Below are 25721 nucleotides of genomic sequence, written 5' to 3' on the forward strand. Positions count from 1 at the left end.
AGGAACATAGGAAGCTGCCTTTTACCATATCAGATCCATTGGTCCATCTAACTCAATATTGTCTGCACTGATCAGCAGTGGCTCTCTAAGGTTTAAGACAGAGGACATTCACAGCCTTACCTGAAGGTGCCAAGAATTAAACCAGGGACTTTTTGCGTGCAAAGCGGATCTACAGGGAAGCCTGGGAATGCCCTTTGCCTGAAACCCTGGAGAGTCTGAATGTCACAGGTTTAATCTCTGGTATCTCCAGTTGAAAGGATCAGGCAGCAGGCAGTTAGAAAGACCTCTGTCTGAGAGCTTGGAGAGCTATTGCCAGGTAGAGCAGACAATATTTACTGAGCTAGATGGACAAATAGTTGAAGTGGTTTCATTTGGAAGGAACAGCCTAGCTCCATCACTGGCTAGCAGACCAGCAGCTTCAAGGAGACTGGACCTTAACCTCCTTGCAAGAATATGCATGTGTGGAATGTTTATCAAAATTCTATTTCTGTGAGGTTTGGGAATTTTTTTTTATTTAGTGCATTTAAAAGAAAACACACAAGCCACTCAGTTACAGAGAGATATAGAGGGACATAAATCTAATAAACAGAATAAACAAAATGTTAAGCTCTAGTGTAGAAGCCACCAGAAGTTCCTCTGAAATTGCAACCCACTGCCCTTATGGCTTGAGTCCTCCTTCTGAAGGCTAGAAAAACAGACAGCAGGAGTGACCAGTGAAGAGGCACCACTGGCTTCCTATCAGCAGTGTTGCTGCACGTACTGAGAGGAGGGAGGCAGTGGGAAGTCCCCCCCACACACACACCTGGTAAGCACAGCAATGCCACTGCTGGAAGACCAGGTGTGCAATGACATCCCTGCCTACCAGCCACTGCTGAAAGACAGTCAAATTGCCTGAGGTTTGAATAGCTCTGGGAAACTTTTGAAGGCCACAAGTACTTCCGGACACTAAACTGAAACTGAACAAGAGTTTGCAGCTCATTCATCACTGTTTAGGGGAAATGCCATACCTCAGGCCTTGTATGCAGAAGGTTGCAGTTTCAGTCCCCAGCATCTCCTGTTAGGGTTGGGGTGGGGGGTGTCTTCTGCCTGAAACCTTGGAGAGCCACTGCCAATCATTGTAGACCACACTGAGCTATATAGACCAATGGTTTGGCTCAGTATAAGGAAGCTTCCTAAGTTCCTACAGCAAAACATTAAAACTGAACTAAGGTTTTTTTTAAATGGAAACGAGGCTCTGGCTTGAAGGGGAAAAAGTTCTGGCAATTCACAACTGCACAAATCAAGTTTGCCCCATTGCTCTTCTGTTCAAGACCCCAGCAGCTTTGAAGAGTTCCTTTGAAGGGACTGGGAGTGAGTCTCAAGACTTAAGAGGAGAGCGATCTATGTGGGGAAAGCAAGTTGACACATGGGGCTGCTTTCAAGGAAGAAAAAAGGATCTGTACAGAATTTTGAAACTCTTTTGAAGTACCCTCAGATAACGCTGAAGATGTCAGACCGGGGAGGTCGATGCAATCTTGGGTTATTTGTTTAATGGAATCTTAACATCTAAACCAGCAATGGCCACAGTCCACTACAAAGTTAGGTTTCTCATTGAATTCAAAAGACATAAGAATGCCTAATTCTGTGCTAGATTGTGTCCAGTTACTTTGGTGCAAACCTGGCAGTGTTTACATCAGTTAAGGCTCCCCCTCCCCATAGCAAATAGGGATTTTCCTCAGCACCACAGCTAGATAAGGGCTAAATTTCCCTCTGCACATCAGCTTTTATACCATCATTTTGTAGTAACTGGTAATTATGAAGTTAAATACTGTCTCTTGATGTTATTGTCTCTTAGTTGGAACTAAGACTTCTTGTGGTTACTTTCATTTCCTATGTAGTTAAATAAATTGCACCACAAGTCTCTGTTGGTTTCTCATCCAGACGAAAGTCTAATTCCGTAAAAACCACCTTGGGAGCTTTTCAGCTCTGTGTGGAACAGCAGGCTACATATAACTATCACAGATAGTACTCAGTGCTAGTCCTACTCAGAGTAGACCCATTAGCATTAATGGAGATCATAGAACTGTAGAGTTGGAAGTGACCATGAGGGTCATCTAGTCCAACCCCCTGCTAATATTTTGCCCAATGTGGGGCTCAAACCCATGGCCCTCAGTTTACGAGTCTCTTGCTCTACTGACTGAGCTACCCCAGCAGGATAGCAAACTTTGGTTAATTAATTTCAATGGGTCTAATCTGAGTATGATTTAGTTGAAAACTATACCATAAATCTATGGGCATATAGACATTCAGCACATTCACTGTTGACCGAAGAAGTATGCTTTTTGCCAAAGAAAGCTCATGCCACAGGGATAGCTGCTGCTGCTGCTGCAACCAACTAACACAACTACTGTTCTAGAATGTGTTCCTGAATTCTTTCTGGAATGCTTAGAAAAGGGAGGGGGTGCTGCATACAAATGTTTCATGGCTGGAAGCTGCTGACATCTAGAATGAGGTAAGTAAAACTGACACATAAAGACCTGATCAGAGACAAACTCCAGCACTGGGTAAAGCTGGTGTTTGTATGGAGGGAGAGCATTTTCTCTCTCTCTCCGGCATTCACTCATGTGCCTGCCTGGCCTGCAGCTGTGAGCCAAGGTAAAAGAGTATGTCATTCTATATTTCTGCCTGCAAAATGTATCTCTCTGATCTGCCTGTCTAATCTAACAGCATCCCTGAAGCACCACCGCTCTTCTTAACAGCAGTAAACGCTGTTGCAAAACACAAAGTGGTGGAATAGGAGCGCTGTGTCTTTTTTCTTCATGGAACGGTTTAAAGCTATGAAAAACCTCTCTTTCATGCACCCGCGATGAATAAACAGAGTGGCCCTTAGTTCATCCAAGTGAATAGCTTGGAATTATGGAGGATAAGGCCAGGCACGATGGCTATGTTGTGCCTCCACGGTAGGTGGCAACAATGCTTGTGAATACCAGTTGCTGAAAACTGCAGGAGGGGAGAGTGCTGTTGTGCTCGGGTCCTACTTGAGCTTTTCCCACAGGCATCAGGTCGGCCATCGTGAGAATAGGATGCTGGACTAGGTGGGCCATTGGCCTGATCCAGCAGGCTCTTCTTGTGTTCTTAAGAAGGGGCAGAGCTCCATCATAGTGACCGTACACCCATATACAGCCCATGTCTTTAGCGCCTGCATGGGCTGAGTGTCAGGAGCACCTTCTTTGACCTTCTGATCACAGGAGCGCAGGAACAGCAGAGCACAGCATTCCTCTGGAACAGGTCCTAGTGCTGTGGACTCACAGTTGCTATTGTGAGCACCTCAAAAGCAGCAGAGTAACGGAAACAAAACTGTGGAGGTTTTGTTGCATACCTAATCCCCCCCCCCTACTGATTAAACAAATAAAAGAACATAACAAACATGTACGGGAGAGTCAGCTCTCTCATACTGCCATCCTGTCTCTAGACAGATCAAAAGGAAACAGGCACAGTGCTAGGGATGGAAATCTGGAAGAGTGGTTTCCGCCCCCTCCTTTCTCTGAGACAGAAAGTAAAACAAACATGATCTGGTGATCTTTGCGATGGGAGGGATGAAAATACTGACACATAGATCACATGTTTTGCAAGCAGAGTAGTCCCAGGTTTAGTTCCAGTGTCAAAAGGTCTCAAGCAGCAAGCCTGGGAAACAGCCCTTTTGACAATCCTGCTGGTAAAAGCAGGCAATGCTTCATGGGCTAATGAAATGACAGCACTGGGCTAGCTGGTCAGACTCAGTATCATGCAGCTCTATGCATTCATATCCTTGGCAGGTTGACTATTAAACCCATGTTTCCAAGCTGTTTACTCTATTGAACTAAGCTGTATGAATGGGTAAAAATGGAAGAGTATCACATAGCACATCTGAACATCTAAATAAATGCTGGGAATTGGCTTGGGCTGTTGACCACCTGAGGGAACAGTGGCAGAAGCTAGTGAAAAAACCATAGGAATGTTATCACCACTTCTAAAATAAACTCATGCCAAGTCTTATATAAGCTTATATAGTCAGATTTTGGAATTGATTTACAGTCATACCTCATGTTACGTTAGCTTCATGATATGTTTTTTCAGGTTGTGTCCCATGGTGACCCAGAAGTACTGGAAAGGGTTACTTCCGGGTTTTTGCTGCTCGCACATCTGCACAAGCGCCAAATCGCACCACGCACCTGCGCAGATATGGTGCTTCAGGTTGCGGGCTTTTCATGTTGCAAACGGGCCTCCGGAATGGATCCCATTCGCAACCAGAGGTACCACTGTACTTGTTTGACTTATTTTATTGTAATGGGCAGGTAAGCAAATGTATAAATAAATAGTCATGCATTTCATGCTCCCCAAAGCTAGTGCAGAGCCTTTGTTCTTGGAACAGCTCCAGCAGAAGTCTGGGATGGGGAATCTGTGGCCTCCAGATGGTGGTGACATTCCCTGGCCAGTGGTCAGCAATGATGGGAAGTGTTCAGCGACATCTAGAGAGCCACAGGTTCCCTATCCCTGCTCTAAGTAGAATCAGCCTGGCTCTGTGTGTGGCAGCTATGTTTCTTAAGTGTAGGGGAGTCCTGGAACATGTCATTGACACCCACTCATTTTGGACATTCTGATGTATCACTAGTGGCATGCTTAGACATTTCCGTGGGATGCAAATAATGCAAAATAGATCCCATTATAATGGCAACTCCTGCCGAGTTGTCTGAGACAAACAACAACAACGGGGAGTCAATTAATTTGGCTAGATAATCACTGTACTGTCTTCAGTTATGTCCAGTGAACTGGAAAAGCAGAGATGGCCTTTATGAACTCATGCACTCACTGGTTCGGTTTGTGATACAGAATGGGAGATTTTCATCATATTCTCAGACTTTCCATTCCACCCTCCACCCCCACCCCCGTTTTTGCAGCCTCTCCCTGGTGGTAGATGTGTTAATGCTAGCAAAGTGTGGTGGAGAGACAAAGGGTATGGTTTGTAGTGCTAATGCTTTCCATCCTGATTGACTACAAAGTCATGATTCCTGCTGAATGACAATATGCTTCCTTCATGCCGATCTCGCTTTGCTGCTCCTGTGTGCTCGGGAGGTAGCGTGTGCTCCACATTCCAATTTGCTGCCACCCTGAAATGCCATTATCTCCACATGAAATGGCAATATAATGATGTGGAAATGTAGAATTCAGGAATACAAATCTGCCATGAGCAGTGAGTGATATTAGAATGATTGAGTTCCATCTTTAGCAGGTTTCCTTTTCACATGCAGTTGCTGGGTCATACAATAACAGGGCTGACTAAAAGGGAACTTAAAGTTCATCTACTCCAGCCCATTTTACTGAGACCCAGTTATAAAAATGCTATAGGTAGCAAGAATAATCTGGGTTTCATTCAGTTGAATATATTTCATTCAGATATATCCGCAGTATAATTTAACAAAACTTGATCACAGACTTGGAATTTAAACTCTTTACTTCCCAGTCTTCTATGTGTGGCTACTCAAGGCTGCCTTGTCCCTCCATGACATCAGAGCAACCAGGCCAATAGCAATATCTCAATGATGGGCAGGGAACCTGGGGCCCACCAGATGCTGTTGGACTCCCAACTCCCACCAGCCCCAGCTAGCATGGCCAATGGTCAGAGATCCTTGGAGTTGTAGTTCATCAGCATAGAGGGGTTAGGGGAGTTAGAAGTATATTAATTTGCTAGCTGAAGTCTGGGCAATGGTTTTTACCAGTAGACAAGGATAGGTATAAAGAACAGCTTCAGGCATTGGGTAGCAGCACCCAGTGTTTCCAATAGAATGGTTTTCACCAGCTGCAGGTCCAGCTGCCCCTTTCATCATAGTTTCAGTCTCAACAATGTACATTCAGTGGTACCTCGGGTTAAGTACTTAATTCGTTCTGGAGGTCTGTTCTTAACCTGAAACTGTTCTTAACCTGAAGCACCACTTTAGCTAATGGGGCCTGCTGCTGCCGCCACGCCACCGAGGCACAATTTCTGTACTCATCCTGAAGCAAAGTTCTTAACTGGAGAGCCAGTGTGGTGTAGTGGTTAAGAGCGATAGACTCGTAATCTGGGGAACCGAGTTCGCGTCCCCGCTCCTCCACTCACAGCTGCTGGGTGACCTTGGGCCAGCCACACTTCTTTGAAGTCTCTCAGCCCCACTCACCTCACAGAGTGTTTGTTGTGGGGGAGGAAGGGAAAGGAGAATGTTAGCCGCTTTGAGACTCCTGAAGGGGAGTGAAAGGCGGGATATCAAATCCAAACTCTTCTTCTTCTTCTTCTTCTTCTTAACCTGAAGCATTATTTCTGGGTTAGCGGAGTCTGTAACCTGAAGCGTATGTAACCCCAGGAACCACTGTACACTGTGTTGTTTTTTAAAAAATGGCCAGTATGATTGAGTCCATAATACTACAAAGTATTTGCACCATGCTCTTGCTAAACAAACTCGGAGCATTCATACACTGCATCCCAATAATTCTTGTCATAATCCTTTAAGATACAGGCCGGCTCTGTTGTCTGCCCATTGCAAGTGGGGTTTGAGGATAAGAGGCAATAATGTGCATAAGGCCAAAAAGGAGGTGACGTTGGAACCACGGGCTGCTAGCTCATGGCTCCTGTTCTGATTCTGAATTGCCATGCTAGAGATCAAAGCCAACAGTTGTGGGGAAACCAGGTGAGAAAAAAGGACAGAGGCTGCGTCTTAATCCTTTGTCCAGGACAGCAAAGTATAAGACCACCATCTTCCAAAATCCATAAACAGTTATTGACTGATTGGCTGTGTTTCTAGTCCACACTTTTCACTAAGGAGCCCAGGGTAGCATAGAACATGGTCAAAAGGATAATCAGCTAGCAGTCTCATACCAAGCATTGCTTAGGAATTCTAAGCAACCAAACAAGCAGTGCAATTTTGAAAGGTTCTATATGCTGTCTTTTGCTTCCAAATGGTGTCCAGTTGTATCCAAACATAGCTGAAAACCTGCTACTTGATCTCATAAACCATAATGCAAAATGTGGTGATGATAGCTTAAGAGGTGTCCGAAAGCATAGTAAATGGACAAACCACTTTCCAAAATATGGGTATAGGTTATTATATAAACCAATACAAATATTTTAAAACAAAATAATAGCAGTTAAAACAATTTCTAGTATCGAGGAGTGCCAAGACATCAAACCCTCAACCACACTGCTGCAAAGGCCTTGACAAACAAGTATATCTTCAATTGATGTCAAAAATTCAGGTAGGTAGCCGTGTTGGTCTGACGCAGTCAAAATAAAAATAATAAATAAAAAATTGTCCAGTAGCACCTTATAGACCAACTACGTTTGTTCTGGTATAAGCTTTTGTGTGCATGCACACTTCTTCAGATACACTGAAGCAGAACTCACCAGACCCTTCTACATAGTGGGAGGATGGGGTGGGGTATTTCTCAGAAGGGTAGTAGGAGATGGGTGATTGGCTCAATGTGTATGGTAAACAGTAGCTTCTTGGAGAAAGTGTGGCATAGTTTCTTTGCATATTCAGTGGGATAAGTGGATTGTAGAGGGTTCTTAATTCTAAGACCCATTTACCATACCCATTGAGCCAATCACACACGAATGCACGCGAAAGGTTATACGCAGAACAAACTTAGTTGGTCTATAAGGTGCTACTGGACTTTTTTTTCCCAACTGATGTCAAAAAGATAATGATGTGCAGGACAAACACAGCATTATGGAGAGGGGATTCCACAGTCAGGGTGCCACCACAGAGAAGTACCTACTCCGCCTGACTGGGCCATGTTAGTGTCAGAGTTAAACTTGCTACGAGTCTTTACAGCTCTCCTTATTTCTGCTTCTAAAATTTCTCTCAGAAACATTTCTTCAGCTCTAAATAGCCATGCAGAAAATACAGTTTCTCTCCAGGCTTGCTTTGTTTACTTAAGAAAAGATGTATTGCTCTTGGGGGTGGGGTGGAGAGTAACACATCCCAAACAAAAGTGTCTCCTGTGTGTTACATCTTAGAAATGAGGAACTGGTCTGAAGAAGCACTTCAGTAACTCCTGTATGTAAACAGATTTTGCAAATATCATCTATATCGTCAAGCATGATATAATGATACCATGTGATTTATTATTCTATTTAGTCTGTGTATGAGTAGTCCCCCCCACCCCATTCCCTTTTGGTTCGCCTGGCCCCAGACAGCCTGTTTTGTATTGTTTCTTTTATACTTAGCTGTTACATATTTATTCCATGTTGACTTTGTACATTTAATGAGCTTGTTTCCTTTGGAGACAGCGTAATTGGTTGGAGGTATTGAGGAGAAAGTGCTGTGTGGGACTAGGGAGAGAAAGAAACATGACTTCTCCAGGCAGCCAGAGAACAGGCGGTGTGTAGAAAATCAAGCTGGTGCTCTCGATGCTTGACTGACTGGTGGAATCACTTAATGGAAGAGCAGAACTTATATGTACGCCGCTGGGGAATAGCAGGTACAGGGAGAATGTGGGGAGATGGTACAGAGTTGACAATCAGCTCATTTCTCATTCTTCCATTGCTTTTCAATAGGAATTTTCATTTTTAAGGGCAGAACTAAGGACACAGAGCCCCTACCAAAACTGGAAGTTCTGTGTGAGGTTGGCCTCTACCCCTGCATAGCCCAGAGCATCTGTTCTGCAAGCAGAAGGTCTCTGGTTCAATCCCCAGCATCCCCCGGCAGAGAACCCTGGGGATCCACTGGCAGTCAGTACAGCCAATACAGAACTAGATTGACTAATGGTCTTACTTGGTATCAGGCAGATTCTCCCATCATGTCTAGAGTGTGATAAATCTTGTGCTTGGGTATCATTGTGATGCATGCTTTCCCAGGCTTGTCAGTGAAAGCCACAATTGGAGGCCCTAAACAGAAGGCATAATAAATCATACCCTCCGACATGCCACAGAGGAAAATTGGGATGCACGCCTTTCAGGGCTCTTGCAGGAGCATAGTCCCCCCCCCCACAGGCATCTTTGGGGACCATGCTCTTGCAGGAGCCAAAACAGGTTATTCTAGGATCCAACCAGAAGCTGAGATGGCTTCTGTAAATCTGGGGTGTCCTGCTCAAAGCAGGACAGCTGAGTGGTATGCTAAATGACTTGGGGCCCAAGTATTTAAAGAAACACTAGCTTTCCCAGATCCTTAAATCAGGGGTTGAGTCCCTTCTCATTGTCCCACCACTGGGAAAATACATTGGGTGGCAAAGCCTTCTCAGTGGTGTCCTGGTTGTGGAATTCCCTCTCCCTGCACATATGTCTATTGCTGACATTTTTGGCGCAAAAAACTTATTTGTTTGCTTCTTCATTTATGGGATGTTAGCTGCCATTGCAATTGGGAGCTGAAAATTGTTGTTTTTTACCATGTTGTCACCCACCTTGGAATCATTTAATGATGGACTGGCTAAATATATGTATTTAATAATAAATAAGTACTGGAAGCTACATCCAAGGACCTATGACAATAGTAGTGTTTCTTAATATTGCCCCAAACCATGGTTTGAAGGCACAAAGTGCAGCTCCCTTCCTGAAGCAGAAGCAGATTTAGATCTGGTCAGTGACTGGATGGGAGACCTCTTCTGTGGAATCCCTACATGCATAATCTTGAGTTCCATCATGGAAAAAAGGTGGGGTGTAAATTAGGCAAATAAATAAATATGCTTCTGTATTGCAGGGAACTTCTGACAGGGGTATCTATTCATCTTTTTTTACACTGAAAATGGTGGTGGAGAATATCTACCCTCGCTCAGCCTGATCAGCTTTCAGAGGGTATCATTTTTACCTTTTCTTGGAGCACTAGAAGTGAAATCTCAGCATTTGCTTTCCTTTTTCTTCTCCTCCAACCAGGTCAAATATGGAAACTATGCCTTTGTGTGGGATGCAGCAGTTTTGGAATACGTTGCTCTGAATGATCCAGATTGTTCCTTCTACACTATTGGAAACACTATTGCGGATCGAGGCTATGGAATTGCCCTTCAACATGGGAGCCCTTACAGAGACGTATTCTCACAAAGGTAAATTGTGTGGGTGGGTGGAATCTGTGATACGCCCATCTTCTTCTTTTTACTGGAAGAGACATGAGTTTAGGCATGAAACTGTGTGTTGTCATGTGTGGCTTTATTTCAGGAGTTTCTGTAAAAAGTGAGGGGAGGGGAGACAGAAGCAGTGTGATTACATTAGAACTGGGGCTGCATTGCAGAGGTCAATAACCCTGAAGCTGGCTGATATTACACATCTGGGAAGCAGATCATAACAGCTGCATATAGTCATATTCAGAGACAGGGTTCCTTTTCCTTTTTTCTAGAATGAAATGATTTGTTTTAAGTCATTCTGGTCCAGACTTAGTAGTTGATGTCATTTAGTATGCTGTCTAATACAGCGAATGCTTTAGAGATGATGTGGATCATATTCTGTCCTACCAGTTTTTTGTTTTTTTTAAAGTAATAACCTACCTGGGTGTTTGAAGAAAACAGAAGAAGTAGCTCGGCTAAATAACATCCACTTTGGAATAATGTGGAGGGACCAACAAATTAAGTAAATGGTGGAGAGTGGGCCACACAAGACTCACTTCAAATTCCAGATATGACTTCCCTAGAGAAAGTAAAGGGTTTTTTTTTTGTGGGGGGCTGGCAGCAGGGAGTCTTCTGATGATCTCTAAAAACAACAACACAGTCAGTGTAGGGCATACAACTGCAAATGAAGATGCACATGAATATTGGTAACAGGACTTCCTTCCGTAGAGAGGTTGTATTTCACTTCGGGAACCCATTGGAGAAAGCATAGAACCAAGGGGCATAAATGCAATACTGAACTCACTGTTGGTCACTTCTAGTTTTATGGGTCTCTTCAGAAAGAAGACACTCACCATCTTCATTAACTTCTTGCAATTCTAAATTTAGCAAGCCAGTTTTTGAATGCAGTTCGGCTCTTGTCCATTTTCACACCTTAGCACTAAGCTACAGAATAGATTTGTAGCTGTCGTATCTACTTAGATGTTGCCAACTATTGAGGCTTCTTAAAATCTCATTGTAATAACAGGCAAAAAATGTGGATAAAGTAATACTCCACCTGAAATATACAACGCATTGTTTTCATAGAAATCTGATCATGTTCACTCTATGGTCAAGGAGGTGCCAGGTTTGAGCCTCTGTCCCTCCTGGCAAGGTGTTACCTGCTGCACACCCTTTTGGTGGGTTTGCCCTACCCCCATCTGTGGCTCTCTGAACGTGGGCAACCAGGTGGCAGCTCATCCTGCAAAGCTGACCATTCTGTTAAGTTCCCACAATGACTTGGGACAACACTCCATTGGGTTCTCTAGAGCTCTGTGGCGAATTTCTCATGGCAGGCAGCTTCCCAAACCCAGCTGCCATCAGAGAAAGTGGGCAGGCAGGAGTGCCAAAGCAGCACCAGTGGACCCTGAAGGTATCAGGTGGTGCCTGTGGTCAGGGTTCAGAATTGCCATGCCTGTGCTTTGGTATTAGGTTATATTTTTTAGACCTTCTGCCTTCTTCTCAAGGTATGCATTCTCTGAAGAACTTCCAGATGCATTTCAAAGGCTCCGAGAGGCCCCCTAACTTCACATTGTCCAAGTAAATCTCATTCAAATTCTGACAGAATCACTGGTCCTATTTTCTCCAGTCACGTTTGGAAATACCTTTATATTTTAATATGGCTCTTTCCATATCCACACAAAACTGTTGCTAAATGTAAGCCCAGTGTGGAGGAATAAATGGGCTATCCCAACCACTGAAGTAAGCTTGAGTAAAGTTCTGACTGAAGAGTTCTGCTATTATAGCCCTGCTTTCTCTTGTCCTTGTCTTGTTGGGTTTTGGGTTTACAACATCCAGCAGAATTATATATTTGCTTTGCTGAGTTTTCTTTTGCACTGCCTTCATAATGGTTGTGCCTCATTATGTCAAAATGAATATGCCTCATTCTGGCTCCAGCCTCTATTTGTATTCACTCTTCTGTGTGCATTCGTCAGAGCTTTGTGCAGCTCTGTCAGACAGCTAGGCAAGAAATAATCAGCACTTCAGCTGTAAGCATCATTCATAGGGTTTGATTTAAATTACGCCTTGCAGAAATGCTTGTGTGCTTGCTCATGAGTCTTTCTGAACAATGGTTATTTTGACTGTGAAGTTTTTAAAGTTTTCATTTAATCCACAGTGGCTCAGTTCACACATCCTGACAAAACATGGTTTGGTGGGATGTCTGAATTGACAAAGCGCAGTTTAAGATTGGCTTGCAAACCAGAATCAGAAACTGTGATGTGGAAGTAGAAGTATAGAAGCAGCTCCATGCCATGATTATACATTTTGGAAACTCAAATCATGGTTTGGGTTACAATAAACAACAATATTATGCAAGCCATGGTTTGTCATTGTTTCTGAACTGAGCCATTCATAAAGATGAGCATTGGGTAATGAATGGAAAATAGAAAATTCAGACAACTGCAGACTTTGTGCATACAGAAAGATCTAAGGGGTTGAATGTATTTTCAAAGACGGTAGATTACTGACTGCCCTAACAGATTGGTACAATCTTCCTTCTGAGTACAACAAAAGAGATAAATTCAACATAGAATCACCATTGTCCAGGCTTTGATTATCCAGAATTCTTTATTATCTGAATTCATGTCTGTTTATACCCTGCCCTTAGACGTGTGCCTTAGCATATCTTCTGCAAAGCCAGATTAACATTTTTGTAATGTCTTCCTCACTTCAGGCATCAGTACATCCCATACTAAGCAATCATTTGTCTTGGCATTAAGGCTGTACAGTAAGTCACTATGAGTCACATAGAATATGCCTGCCTATCTGCTGTGCTGAATGGTGTGGATGTCTCCAGGCCCATTCAGTTTAAATTAGGCTGTACTTTATTTGGTTTTGTTAACATTGATTTCTACAAAATTCATTAAAAGCCAGCAAAAGGCATATCTTGCTCTGTAAAGGTAAAGGGACCCCTGACCATTAGGTCCAGTCGTGACCGACTCTGGGGTTGTGGCGCTCATCTCGCTTTACTGGCCGAGGGAGCCGGCGTACAGCTTCTGGGTCATGTGGTCAGCATGACTAAGCCGCTTCTGGTAAACCAGAGCAGTGCACGGAAACGCCGTTTACCTTCCCGCCGGAGCGGTACCTATTTATCTACTTGCACTTTGACAAGCTCGTGATCTGACATGCTCATGATTATAAGACTTCTCACCTGTTACTAATATTCCCAGGGATAGCTGTCAACTTTTCCCTTTTTTTAAGGGAAATTCCCTTATTCCGAATAGGATTCCTCGCAAAAAAAGGGGAAAGATGACAGCTATGTTTGCAGGCTGTCCTGTCCCAAGACTCTTGCATATGAAACAGCCAGTCCTCCTTATCAATCACAGTTCTAATGTTGTTCTGCTACAGAGAAAATAAATGTGATGGGGGCAGGTAGTTTGCAAGCAAAGTGACCCTCTTCAGGGGCTTTGTGTGTGACCTTCTAAGAAGTTCTAGCTAGAAGGACTCCATTACTATGAAACATTTGTGTAATTTTGCCAGGATAATTAACACATTCAGGGCTCTAACCAGGTATGCCTTGGGCAGAAATCCCAGTCATACTGAAGGAAAACCCATTCCCGAAATCTTAGAGTCAAAAATCACCATTTTGGAGATCACCCAGCCTAACCTCCAATCATATAACGATATTTACATATGATGGTTCCTACAACAGAGATTGGGGGTCACTTTTCCATCTGAGCAACCTTCAGGATGACATTATGGGGGGGCATGTTTAAAGGCCCCCTTCCTGTGTAGTGTAGACTGGAAAGTAATCTGGAGGTTTCCAGTTTGCACCCAGAAGGAATTGTCTTCCAGTGACAAGTTCCACACCTGGATGCACAGATGTTGGGCAGATGCCTAGATTCCCAATTAAAAAATATTTCTGCACAGGGTCACTGATAAATGGCACCCACGTGTGCAAAACTGTACCTTTTTTTGTTGGGCAAAATACACACAGGAAGAGGCTCATTCCTTTCATGTTCATGGCTCATGTTCTTTGCTTTGTTATTGTAGGCAAGACTTGTGCTTTTTACATGGGTGAGCTATTCAGAAAAAAGGACGCTATGTTTGTGTGCCTTTTGTTTACTTGGGAACTGGTTAAGTATGAAATATAATGTAGGAAGCAGCTTTTAATCTGGATATTTTGGATTTCCACCCAGTTAGGTTACCCTAGTGGAATGCCTCATATCTGGATGAACAGATGTTTGCAAGATCTCTAGAGGTGGAAGAGACTGAGGAAGAGAGATTTTTGAATTAACGAGAAAATAATTAGATGATCAGTACTGAAGACTGAGTCATAAGGGGAGAAGGGCCATGGATGCAGAGAGGGCCAATAGGAACGTTGCTGATGAGAAACTAGAGAGCAGTTTTTAGCAAGCAGATGCATCAATGGCAAGTGTTCTTATGAGAGAGGTTTTTCAAAGCTCCCTTGGCACAGTTTTCCATGACTGCTCTCATGTGGGTTTTTCAAATCATCCTTCGTCTTTCTGATGGGAAAGTTGAGTTGCTGCATTCTAAGTACCAACGGAGATAAATTTGTGCTGGGTGGAATTAACAAACGCTCACATGAATATTTCAAAATTCTTAATGTGATAGGGAACCCATTTGAAATCTGATGGCGTTTCATGTGTTCTCTCTCCCTCTCCACCCCTCCACCAAGATAGGGAGAAGGAGAAGAAAGGCAGTGTTTATGACATATCGGGATTTCATATAGGTAGTCAGCTTCGCAGTGTTAAAACCTGTAGGTGGCAATGGCATGGGACTGCAGCATATACTGGAGCGACAAAGGGATGTTAACTAACTTACACCATGCAAAGAACAGCTTTGCTGACCAGCCCAAAGGCTGAAGTGTAGATGTCTGAGGGAGGTAATGAACGTCAAAGCAGAGTGAGATCTAGTTGGCTAAGGAAGGTTCTGAGGTCAGTTGGTAGAGCATGAGACTCTTAATCTCAGGGCTGAGGTAGCTGAGGGAAGTGGATAGAACATACAATGGATTTAGGTGCAGGGTCCTCGTTGCAAAGGAAAAAGGGACAAAGAGTTGAAGACGGGACAAATAAAAGAGAACACCTGGGCTAGAAGAACACCTTTCAGTGCCTTAGGAATAATGAGTGTATACTATTGATGTGAGGTAGGGCCTATGCACTGCAGACTGGTCCATTAGGGCAAATGGAGCACTGCTCCATCAATTTCAGTCTGCCTTCCTTCCAAATAATAATAATAATAATAATAATAATAATAATAATAATTTATTTGTACCCCGCCCATCTGGCTGGGTTTTCCCAGCCACTCTGGCCGGCTTCCAACAAAGATTAAAAATACATTAAAATGTCACACATTAAAAACTTCCCTGAACTGGGCTGCCTTCTGATGTCTTCTAAAAGTCAGGTAGTTGTTTATCTCTTTGACATTTGATGGGAGGGTGTTCCACAGGGTGGGTGCCACTACTGAGAAGGCCCTCTGCCTGGTTCCCTGTAGCTTTGCTTCTCGCAGTGAGGGAACTGCCAGAAGGCCCTTGATGCTGGACCTTAGTGTCCGGGCAGAACGATTGGGGTGGAGACTCTCCTTCAGGTATACTGGGCCAAGGCTGGTTAGGGCTTTAAAGGTCAACACTTTGAATTGTGCTCAGAAACGTACTGGGAGCCAATGTAGGTCTTTCAGGACGAGTGTTATATGGTCTCGGCGGCCACCCCCAGTCACCAGTCTAGCTGCCGCATTCTGGATGGTACTGCCTACCAGCTTCTTCCTCTTCAGTTTCAGTGTTGCCTTTGTATATCTCAGGAAGGAATAGGATGGGGGCAAAGCTAGAAATAGTTGGCTGTGTCTGCCATTGGCTCTGTCATCGCCTACTGCTTATCCCCCTGCTTTTCATCCTGCCAGTCCCAATGAGCGTCAGCCACCACTGGACCTATGGTAGGTAACACATTGTAAAGCTTAGTGAAAAGAGAGCCCTGGAAGTTAGGGTGGGAAGCGAAAGGGGCTTCTGAGATAGCATGGCTAAAGAAAGGAAGATAGAAAAGGCAGCAGGTCTGGAAGAAAATATGGTGAGAGTATTTCAGCAATGGAACCAATGGACAACGGAACCAATAACCTAGCAAGATTATGAACTTCCCCTTACATTAGGTCTTCAGTCACCCAATGGGGATTGCCGTTTTTGGAGTTCCTGTACTGAGCAAAGGGTTTGACTAAATGACCTGCAAAGCTAGTGTTCTGTGATGAAAGAAGGGAAAAGCAGAGGAACCTGAGTGAGGAAGTAAAGGCAGCAGCTGCTACTGTCTAACTGAGAAGGCCAAATTAGTAAGGACTATTTTAAGCATTGTAGGTTCAGTGGTTGGAGGGAAGGACCAGATGCCTTATTAGGGGCTATGGAAAAACAGGAGGTGAAACCAGATTTTGAGAAACACAGGCAAGCCTGGTAAGGATAGAAATTGTTAGTGTGTTATGTTTTTTGCATGTATCTCTTGGACGTGGGTGGCGCTTAGGACTTGCCAATCAGAAGGTCGGCGGTTCAGATCCCCGCAATGGGGTGAGCTCCCATTGCTCGGTCCCTGCTCCTGCCAACCTAGCAGTTCGAAAGCACGTCAAAGTGCAAGTAGATAAATTGGTACCGCTCCGACGGGACGGTAAATGGCATTTCCGTGCACTGCTCTGGTTTGCCAGAAGTGGCTTAGTCATGCCGGCTCCCTTGGCCAAAAAAGCAAGATGAGCGCCGCAACCCCAGAGTCGGCCACGACTGGACCTAATGGTGAGGGGTCCCTTTACCTTTACCTTGGTCTGAGCCTTAGAAGCTTTGGCCACTCTTGTCCCAAACTATGGTGGCCTTGATTGTCCTAGCCACACCTCTTTGTGTTAAAGATTCAGTTGGCTACTTGGAAAACAGTCTGCAAATAAATATTTATGATTTTTCAACTGCGTATCAGCATTTTGGGGGTTACGAAACAAGCACAATAATATGTATTGACAACACAATGGGAACAATTTACAACTTTGGTTATAGGTTTCAAATCATTTTAACCAGTATCATTTACTTTCTTACCACACTTTACGGAGAGTGAGTTTGCTCTCATGACTTCAGTCCAGGATAAAGAGCTGGTGGTATCTCTTTTCCTCTGAGGTGTCGCAGTGTTTTTGGTTTTGAGATTACTTAAGCATCATTAGGCCTTGGTTAAATTGCATTAGAATAATGGAAAGAGATGTGAAACTGGGGATAATAATTAATAAAACAAATCATACAGGGGAAGTACTTTAACTGGATAACTTTTGAGGTGCATTTTGACGAACCGTTGGCACTTCCATTTAAGAAACACCATTAGGCCTAGTACAAATTAGCCTAACTGATAGAGAAAATTAAATGTTTGATTGGGGAGAAGGGAAATGCCAGGAAGACTTTGTGACTCATTGGGAGCCTCTTAAAGAGATCAGAATAATTCACTGAGCAGGCATTTGCCATTAACTCTTTCCCAAAAGGATTTCTTTGCATCTTCTGCCTTTCTGCACAGTTTAGTCAATTACACAGAAGCACATTCTGAGTGCCCAAAAGTTATCGTTGTTTCACATTACGTCAGGCAGTGCCAGCAAAAAGCATCTAGCTGTTTGAAGCAACTCAGTAAATGCCTCTCAGTGCTATGATAGCCTCTACCTCCTCCCTTATCCTTGAGTTTTCCCTGCCATTGCAGTGAAACAGTACCCTATGATGCCTCACTCTGAGGAACAATCCTTTGTCCATAGAGCTCTTCCCCAGGCTGAGACGTTGAGCAAATTCAGACAAAATGGCTTCAGGGAGTCCCAATGGAGTGGCCCAAAAACCATATTAAAGTACTGGTTACCAATGTCATGGGCTGCATGGCACTGATGTGCATCGCCAAGTGAGTATGGCCAGCAAACACTTCTGTGTGCACACACACTCACCACACAAACTGACCACACATATAAATAGATAGGTAGATACAAAAACACTTGTGGGAGGATGGGTGGCTAAGTGCTGGGCAGGAGGAGAAACTCCTATTCTGTGCTATTATGGTCTGTGAAAAATCTGGGACCCTTTTTATTGCTTTGTGTGTGCCTACCTGTCCCCTTCTGTTATGCATGTCTGCCTACCTGTATATATGTGTGTGGTGAATATGTATTTGCATGCAAGTGTGGATTGTCTGTGCCTACTTTGGCTATGCAAATCACTGTCATGGACAGTCCTTGGGTCTAAAAAAGATAGCCACCCCCGCTTTAGACAGTATTTGCAACATACAAACGTAGCAAAGCAGGGGCTTCTAGAATCTTTGCTCCCCATTACACCATTGATAGAGAGCCTCTCACTCCAGTATTTCTTGGGAGAAGAAATGCTTTGGTTTTGTTTATTGTTAAAACTCAGTGGAAGGAAACTTCCCTTCAACCTCAGTGTTGTAATGCGGAAGGCCTCCACTCAAACCCAATGTTCCGATGGGGCCTGCAGATTTCATATAATTCTGCCCTGAGGCAGAAATTAAAGGAATTGGGAGGCCCTCAAATTTAAAGGATCCTAGCACAAAAATCCCTGAGCCGAATTTGTCTGTAATTTGACAGTTGTTATCCATGCAGGAGCAGCTAATATACTTGCTATTTTCATACAATTCTGCCAAGAAGAAACATTGTTATAGCCATTCCATCCCCACTTGCTCCCCATAATGAATGTGGTTCATTTTTCCACTTAAGATTTGGACTTGGACTGTGAACTGAATTGGACTCCTTCAAATACACTTCAAACCTACTCCTGTTCTTTTTCTAAAACACAAAAGTGAAATCTAAACAATCTTGTGTCAGTGGACACCTCTACTTCTTACTATTGACAAGCTCCACATCACCTTCTGGTGTGGCACCACTGTTAGAAGGACTTAGAAGAGAGAGAAAACATAGAGGTGCATTCCAGACCATCTAACTATGATGTCCTACCAGAGGCAGAAGTGGTGTTTTTCAAAAGCAAAATGAGCTGCCAAAACCCAAAAGAGAGTAGTGTGTCACCAGACACAGCTTTGAGACTGTCCATCCTACAGACCATGGGTTTACCATCACTAGCCTAAAGTTTATATATTATCTGCTACCACAAAAAAGCAGCAGCAGTTGAGAACTCTTCATAACCACCATGCCCCACAAAGACCTTGAGTGAGAGCTAGAAGCAGAATAGGTGGGCAAACTGCTGTCAGGTTTTGAGGGGACAGAATTGAGTTAGCCTCTGACATGCACAACTTCAGCTTAATACGTTATAGTTTCTCTTCCATTCTGTTCCCTCACCCCAGGTCCCTGGCAAGTCATATTGCTTAGAATACATTAGGATCCCTTTTCTTTCAAATAATTATAGTGGCATAAAATAAGTTGAATCGTATGGGCGAGTTCTAAGCAAATGTCCCACAGTTCAGTGGGGGTCAGCATGCGATGAATATTAAGGTCACTGTTCAGTCCTAAGCCTTAAAAATCAGCAGTGCACTGTGTGAAGTATCAAAAAAAAAAATGGCAGGTTTAATCAGGGCTACATCATGCAAAGGCCTATATTTCCTATAGAGCTGTAGCAATTGTTCATTTCTGTTCATGTCCCATCTACTGTGAGGTCAAGGATAAGGTGACGGAAAAGAATTCTGATCTCATTCACTTCCTTCCACTCTCTATTAACAGGCCAAGGATCTTCTGTTCTGCTTTCTGATCTACACCGTAGATGGTCTTAAAGACAGAGAAGAGAAATAAGATAAATTTCATAGATTTCAGAGGTTACTGGCCTTGTAACTGCAAACATAATTGGGAGCTTCCAGTTCTCAGAAGTGTCTGATGTCCAAGTTACTTTAGTTTGGGATATAAATAGAGGGCGGAGTGGGAGAGAGAATGAGACATTCTTCAGATTACATTTAATTTTATAGTAAAACAAGCAAATGAAAGCGTGAGTGGATGCACACAATTTAATGGTTTTTCCTACCATCATAAGATCCTGTTACCTTCAGCTCAACCAGAAATTAATCAACAGGGCTGACATAGAATTGGAGAGTTGGAAGGGACCTGAGCATCATCTAGTCTAGCTGCCTGCAATGCAGGAATATGCAGCTGTCCCATACAGGGATCGAACCTGCAACCTTAGCATTATCAGCACCATGCTCTAACTATGCTCTACTATCACTGTTGCCTAAGACAGGGGTACAGCTTCTCCTATATAAAAGCCTCCTAAAGGCTGTCTTTCATTGTTTGTATTTCACTGCCTTTCTTTTAAATACACATTAGTAGCCATTTATTCATTCACCCCAACCATTGATTGACAACCTTTCCCCACTCTTTAGTCTTGAATGAGGTGGTGGTTCCGTCTTTGTGGAATGACCTCCCTGGTAAGGTGCATCTGTCTCCCCCATTATTATCTTTCAGGAGGAACTTAATAACATTACTATTTACCCAGTATTATTGAATAGGCTGAGAGAGGGGAGGCTTGCCCAGAGCTACCTGTTGAGTTCAGGGCAGAGGCAAGATTAGTGCTGTGCCGGGGGGGGGGGATTTGCATTCTTTCCACCATTCTCTGGCAATTAATGAGAAAATGAAAGATGCAGTTTAAAACTATCAAAGGGGAGAGATAATTTCAGGGGAATTCAAATAAATGGGGTACAGGATATTTGTTGCACTTAAAGGTAAAGGTAAAGGTACCCCTGCCCGTACGGGCCAGTCTTGCCAGACTCTAGGGTTGTGCGCTCATCTCACTCTATAGGCCGGGAGCCAGCGGTGTCCGCAGACACTTCTGGGTCACGTGGCCAGCGTGACAAGCTGCATCTGGCGAGCCAGCACCAGCACACGGAACGCCGTTTACCTTCCCGCTCGTAAGCGGTCCCTATTTATCTACTTGCACCCGGGGGTGCTTTCGAACTGCTAGGTTGGCAGGCGCTGGGACCGAACGACGGGAGCGCACCCCGCCGCGGGGATTCGAACCGCCGACCATGCGATCAGCAAGTCCTAGGCGCTGAGGTTTTACTCACAGCGCCACCCGTGTCCCTTGTTGCACTTACCTTAGTTTAAAACCTAACAAGGGATGTTTGATAGAGTCTTTTATTTTATTGTACATATCATCTCTCGGTGGTTTGCAATCTGCAAGGTTTCTTTGACCCCATGAGGTCCACATCTGGGTGTTGCTGTTGTTCACCATCATTATCAAGTAATTTTAGAATTGCCTGGAAAAAGGAACAAAAAAAGAAACAGAAGCGTTTTTCCTAAGGGGATTAAAGATTTTGAGAGCAGGGTTCAGCACAGGCAAGATTCAAACTAGGGACTTCTTGATTCATAGCTCCGGCTGCAGTCTGTACACACACTGAGCAGAGGATAAGCTCCACTGAACACAGTGCATTAGTTAACATGTATGGGATTCTGCTATCAGTATCTTTGCAGTACGCTACACCAGCTCACTCCAGAAAGCTGCAGCCCTATACATCATCTTGCTCCTATCCTTGTGAGTTAATCTTGCTAAGCTCAGTGGCACTTACTTCTGAGCACTGAATACTGCCTTCTGTATAAACCAGGCAGGGAATCTGTGGCCCTCCAAACTCCAACTCCCATCAGCCTCAGTCAGCATGGCCAATGGTCAGAGCTGTTGAGAGTTGCAGCCCAACAACATTTCCCCCACCCCCGGCACAAGTATTGTCCAACAAGAACGCTAAATTTTCAGGCGCTTCAGGTGCTAAATTTATCATGCTTCTCTGAAATGCGTCATATCAACATTTTATTTAACTTTCCACCTGAAATAAACCCATAGATCCCAGTATGGCAACACTCCATGGTAGACATATTGATACCGGATACTGAGAGTGTTCTTTTTGTGTTTTTCTTGTTACTACCCTCTCCAGTTTTTTATTCTCTTTGTATATGAATCACAAGAACTGCTCAAGAATTACTGTGAATCACTGAAACACAAAAGCTTCGAATAACGGGGAGGGGGAAGCTATTTCTGAAGTGGTTGCCTTTCTTTCCTTGGTACTACAGAAAATGTGGCTGTTTAAGGGCGAATCTTCTTTTTATAAAAATAATAATAATACAGCCAGCATAGTCCATTTGCAGTGATATTGGAGGGACTGAAATGCTATCTGACCTTTCCAAGGGAATAAGTGTGATGGTGTAATTGGACTCTTCATCCCTAACTGTTGTGACCAAAGACAAGAAAGAGAGGGTGAGAGTAAGCTCTCCAATTTGCTGGGGCTTTGTGATAACTTGTTAATAGAAATTTGTGGCCCTCGGAAGTCTAGCACTTATGCACAGCAAATCATAAACAATTGAACAAAAGAGAAGACAAGCAGAGGTAATCTCTGCAGAGTTCTCCAGTTGCTTCTTGCAGACACAAAACATTGGGGGGAAATAAGTGCTACAGAACGAGAAATTTAGTCTTTGTCACTTCCAGTAAACTTGGGGAAGAAATGCCAGAAATTAGATGGTATTCCCAGAACTACAGACAGGTCAAATCGATAGACTGCTAACAGCAGCTTAGCTATGCCAGAGGGTTGAAAGGGAACACAAGGATGTCAAGTCCAATCTCCTGCCCAGATGGAAAGGCATCTCTTCACCATGCAATGCCCCACTGCGCCTCCCCAGCCCAGCCAGAAATCAGCTTCCACAGACTGTCACATGTACAGAGTGAGTGCTTGCCAAGCCAATAGCAATTAGCAACAGATTACTCAGGCAAGCCAAGGCAAATACTATGCATGACAAAATGCATACCTGTTTGCAGCTTGACGTGGCGTTTCAATGGAGACATGGTTGCAAGGGCAGCCAGCTGCCGCTTGTTGTTGTTGTTTTATAGAAAAGGGAATTGAGGCGAATGGCAAAGATCTAGCGTGGCTAAAAAGACACAAGAAGCTGAGTCAGGCCATTGGTTCATCGAGCTCAGTATTGCCACTGAGTGGCAGCAAGTATACAAGGTTTCAGATAGCAGCCTTTCCCAGCCTTTCCGGGAGATTTCAGGGATTGAGCCTGGGGGGGGGGGGTAGCAGTCAGAGTATTTGCTACACTAGTGAGCTAGCCAAGGTCAGTACAATGATTTTTTTTCCTACTGAGGTGAAGGGTCTCCTTTTCCTCACCCCCAATTCCATATGCAAAAGCTAACCAGACTGGTAATTGACTCTTACTTAAACAGTGATAAGAGCCTTATGCGTAGTCAAGCCTTATGCGTAGTCCAGCTTGCTTAGTACAGTTTACTAAGCACTCCAAGGTTTTGGGCTGGGAATGTGCCTGGAAATGCCATGGATTGAACCTGGGACCCTCTGCCTGCAAGGCAGATGTTCTACCCCTAAGTCACAACTCTTTCCAGTGGCGATAGCATGGTGCCCTTCACTACATCTGGGGGATGCAGGTTAGTGTAGGGGCACAAACATGCATAGCTCCAGAAGAGGGGAATAATAGGAGTGCTATCATTGCACAACCCTAGCATCTGCCATCTAAGGCAAGCTCTTCGCTCTGCCTAATGGTAGGGCTGGCCTTGAAGTGTTTCCTCTATGATTCCAAGTTACCCGTACTAGGCATGTGTGGCTGCTGGTGATTGGTTACTTGGAAGTAAATGTCACCAGAAACATGGGGGGGGGAGGGAATATAAAAGAGTATTTGGGATGATTAGGAAAGAGATTGAAAGTAAAACTGCCACTCTAATAATGCCATTAAAGAAATCTATGGTGTGACCACAGTTGGAATACTGTGTACAGTTTTGTTCACCTTACCTTAGAATGGATATTATATAGCCGGAAAAGTTTCAGAAAAGGGCAACCAAAATTATCAAGGCACCAGAACAGCTCCATTATGAGGAAAGGTTACAACATTTAGGGCTTTTTAGTTCAGGAAAATGAGGAATTGGAACAATGATGGAGTTATATAAGGTCATGCATGGTGTGAAGAAAGGAGAGAAAGAGAAGATCTTTCTCCCTTTCATTCTACTAGAACAATGAAGTCAAATGTTGGAAAATTCAGGATAGACAAAAGGAAGTACAGGGGTACCTCTGGTTACGTAGGTCTGTTCTTAACCTGAAACTGTTCTTAACCTGAAGCACCACTTTAGCTAATGGGGCCTCCCACTGCTGCCACCCTGCCGCTGCGTGATTTCTGTTCTCATCCTGAAGCAAAGTTCTTAACCCGAGGTTCTATTTCTGGGTTAGCGGAGTCTGTAACCTGAAGCATATGTAACCTGAAGCGTATGTAACCCGAGGTACCACTGTACTTCATCAAACGGCACATTGTTAAACTATGGAATCTGCTTTCATGGGATGAAGTGATGGCCACCAACTTGGATGAGCTTAACAGGGAGTGAGATAAATTTATGGAGGATAAGCAGTCAGCTGCTCCTGATCATGATGGCTGTGCAGTACTTTCAGCTTTGGAAGTAGTGTGCCTTTGAATACCAGAAACAGTGCTGCAGTTGCTCTCAGGTTCTGCTTCCAGGCTACCCATAGACATCTGGTTGGCCAGTGTGAGAACAGGACACTAGGCAAGATGAGCCTTTGGTCTAGTCCACACTGAATCTTCTTTTGTGCTTCAGAACTCTTTGCTGCCTAGGGAGTGACCTGTAACCCTGGTGCCTCCATACAGAGTTGGAGGCTCCCAGTTCTAGTATATGCATTGTATATGCATTGGTTCCTGATCGGTGGCTATTCTCTCCTATTAGATTCAGGGTCCTCCTCCTGACATCTAAAAGATATATAGGGTAGGTTCCTGTTATAATAAGGGAAGAAAGTAGTTCTTCTTTCAGCTTTGTTACTCTCCGTGTGTGATTCTGAACACAGTGCTAGTCAAACAAATGCTTTGTACAATTTAGATCAGGTTTGTGTTATGGTAGCTGACCTGCTGAGAATGTAAGATTAGCCTGCTGCTAACGTATTTTCCTCAGACAAGTGCTTCTCTTGGAGGCAAGAAAACCTTTCCTCCATTCTAGAATACAGACAATCATATACTAAAATGGTAACTTAATATGGCAGTCGTGTAACCCCTTGATGAATAAATGGTCTGAATGGTCAGGCAGTAAGGAGAAGCTTACCAATAAGTCATTTGCTTCCCTTTCTGATTCAATGCAGGATTGTGGAGATTTCCTGCACCACTTGGCAGGGCAGTGCAAGGTGATGGCTGGCCAAGTGGTTAAATGCACAGCATGGTAAACTGCCAATTGGTACTCACCCAGTGCCACTTCCATGTTATGAGGGGCCCTTGGACAATATCTTCTCAATGGTGGGCCCTCCCTGAGTATTCCACTGCCTACTGGCCACCGTCACCTGTCCTTTTTCTCTGGGTGCAGTTTGCACCCACTACCCATGGGGAGAGAGCAAAGCTACTGGACGCTGCTGCTGCTACATACTCACCCAGTGGCACAATGGGTTGGTGCTTCTTGCTGTTAACCAGAAGGTTGGTGGTTCAAGCCCACCCAGGGATGGCTGTGGGCAGGATTCCTGCTATTGCAGGGAGCTGGTTCAGATGATCCTTAGGGTCCCTTCCAACTCTACAGTTCTATGAATCTGTGGTATGAAAGAGGACAGGTGAACTCAACCCGGGGTGGTACGTCCCATTTCACTGCCTGAGGCAAAAGGGGAAGTGCCACCCCGCTCTGCTCCACAGTGCACCTGCACCACCAGTACCACCGCTGTGCCCACCATGTTGCCTCTGCCAGCAGCAGAGAAGCAGCACCAATTTACAGTGAGATCTCGCCAAAATCTTGTGAGATCTTGCAATATTTC

General features: G+C 44.1%; 1 protein-coding gene across 5 annotated transcripts in view; it reads left to right on the top strand.

The window, feature by feature from the left end:
* The window catches only part of GRID2 (glutamate ionotropic receptor delta type subunit 2), a 798573-nt gene that overhangs the window by 690579 nt on the left and 82273 nt on the right, over window positions 1-25721 (top strand). For all 5 annotated transcript variants that reach the window (XR_013394137.1, XM_028743834.2, XM_028743835.2 and 2 more), the window contains exon 14: window positions 9857-10023. Coding sequence is in view for 4 of the 5 variants with exons in the window: in XM_028743834.2 (XP_028599667.1) it covers window positions 9857-10023 (167 nt within the window). In the remaining variant the exon portion in view is untranslated. The remainder of the gene's footprint in view (window positions 1-9856; window positions 10024-25721) is intronic.

Source organism: Podarcis muralis, chromosome 9 (assembly GCF_964188315.1).
Source record: "Podarcis muralis chromosome 9, rPodMur119.hap1.1, whole genome shotgun sequence".
In the NCBI taxonomy this organism is placed as follows: Eukaryota; Metazoa; Chordata; class Lepidosauria; order Squamata; family Lacertidae; genus Podarcis; species Podarcis muralis.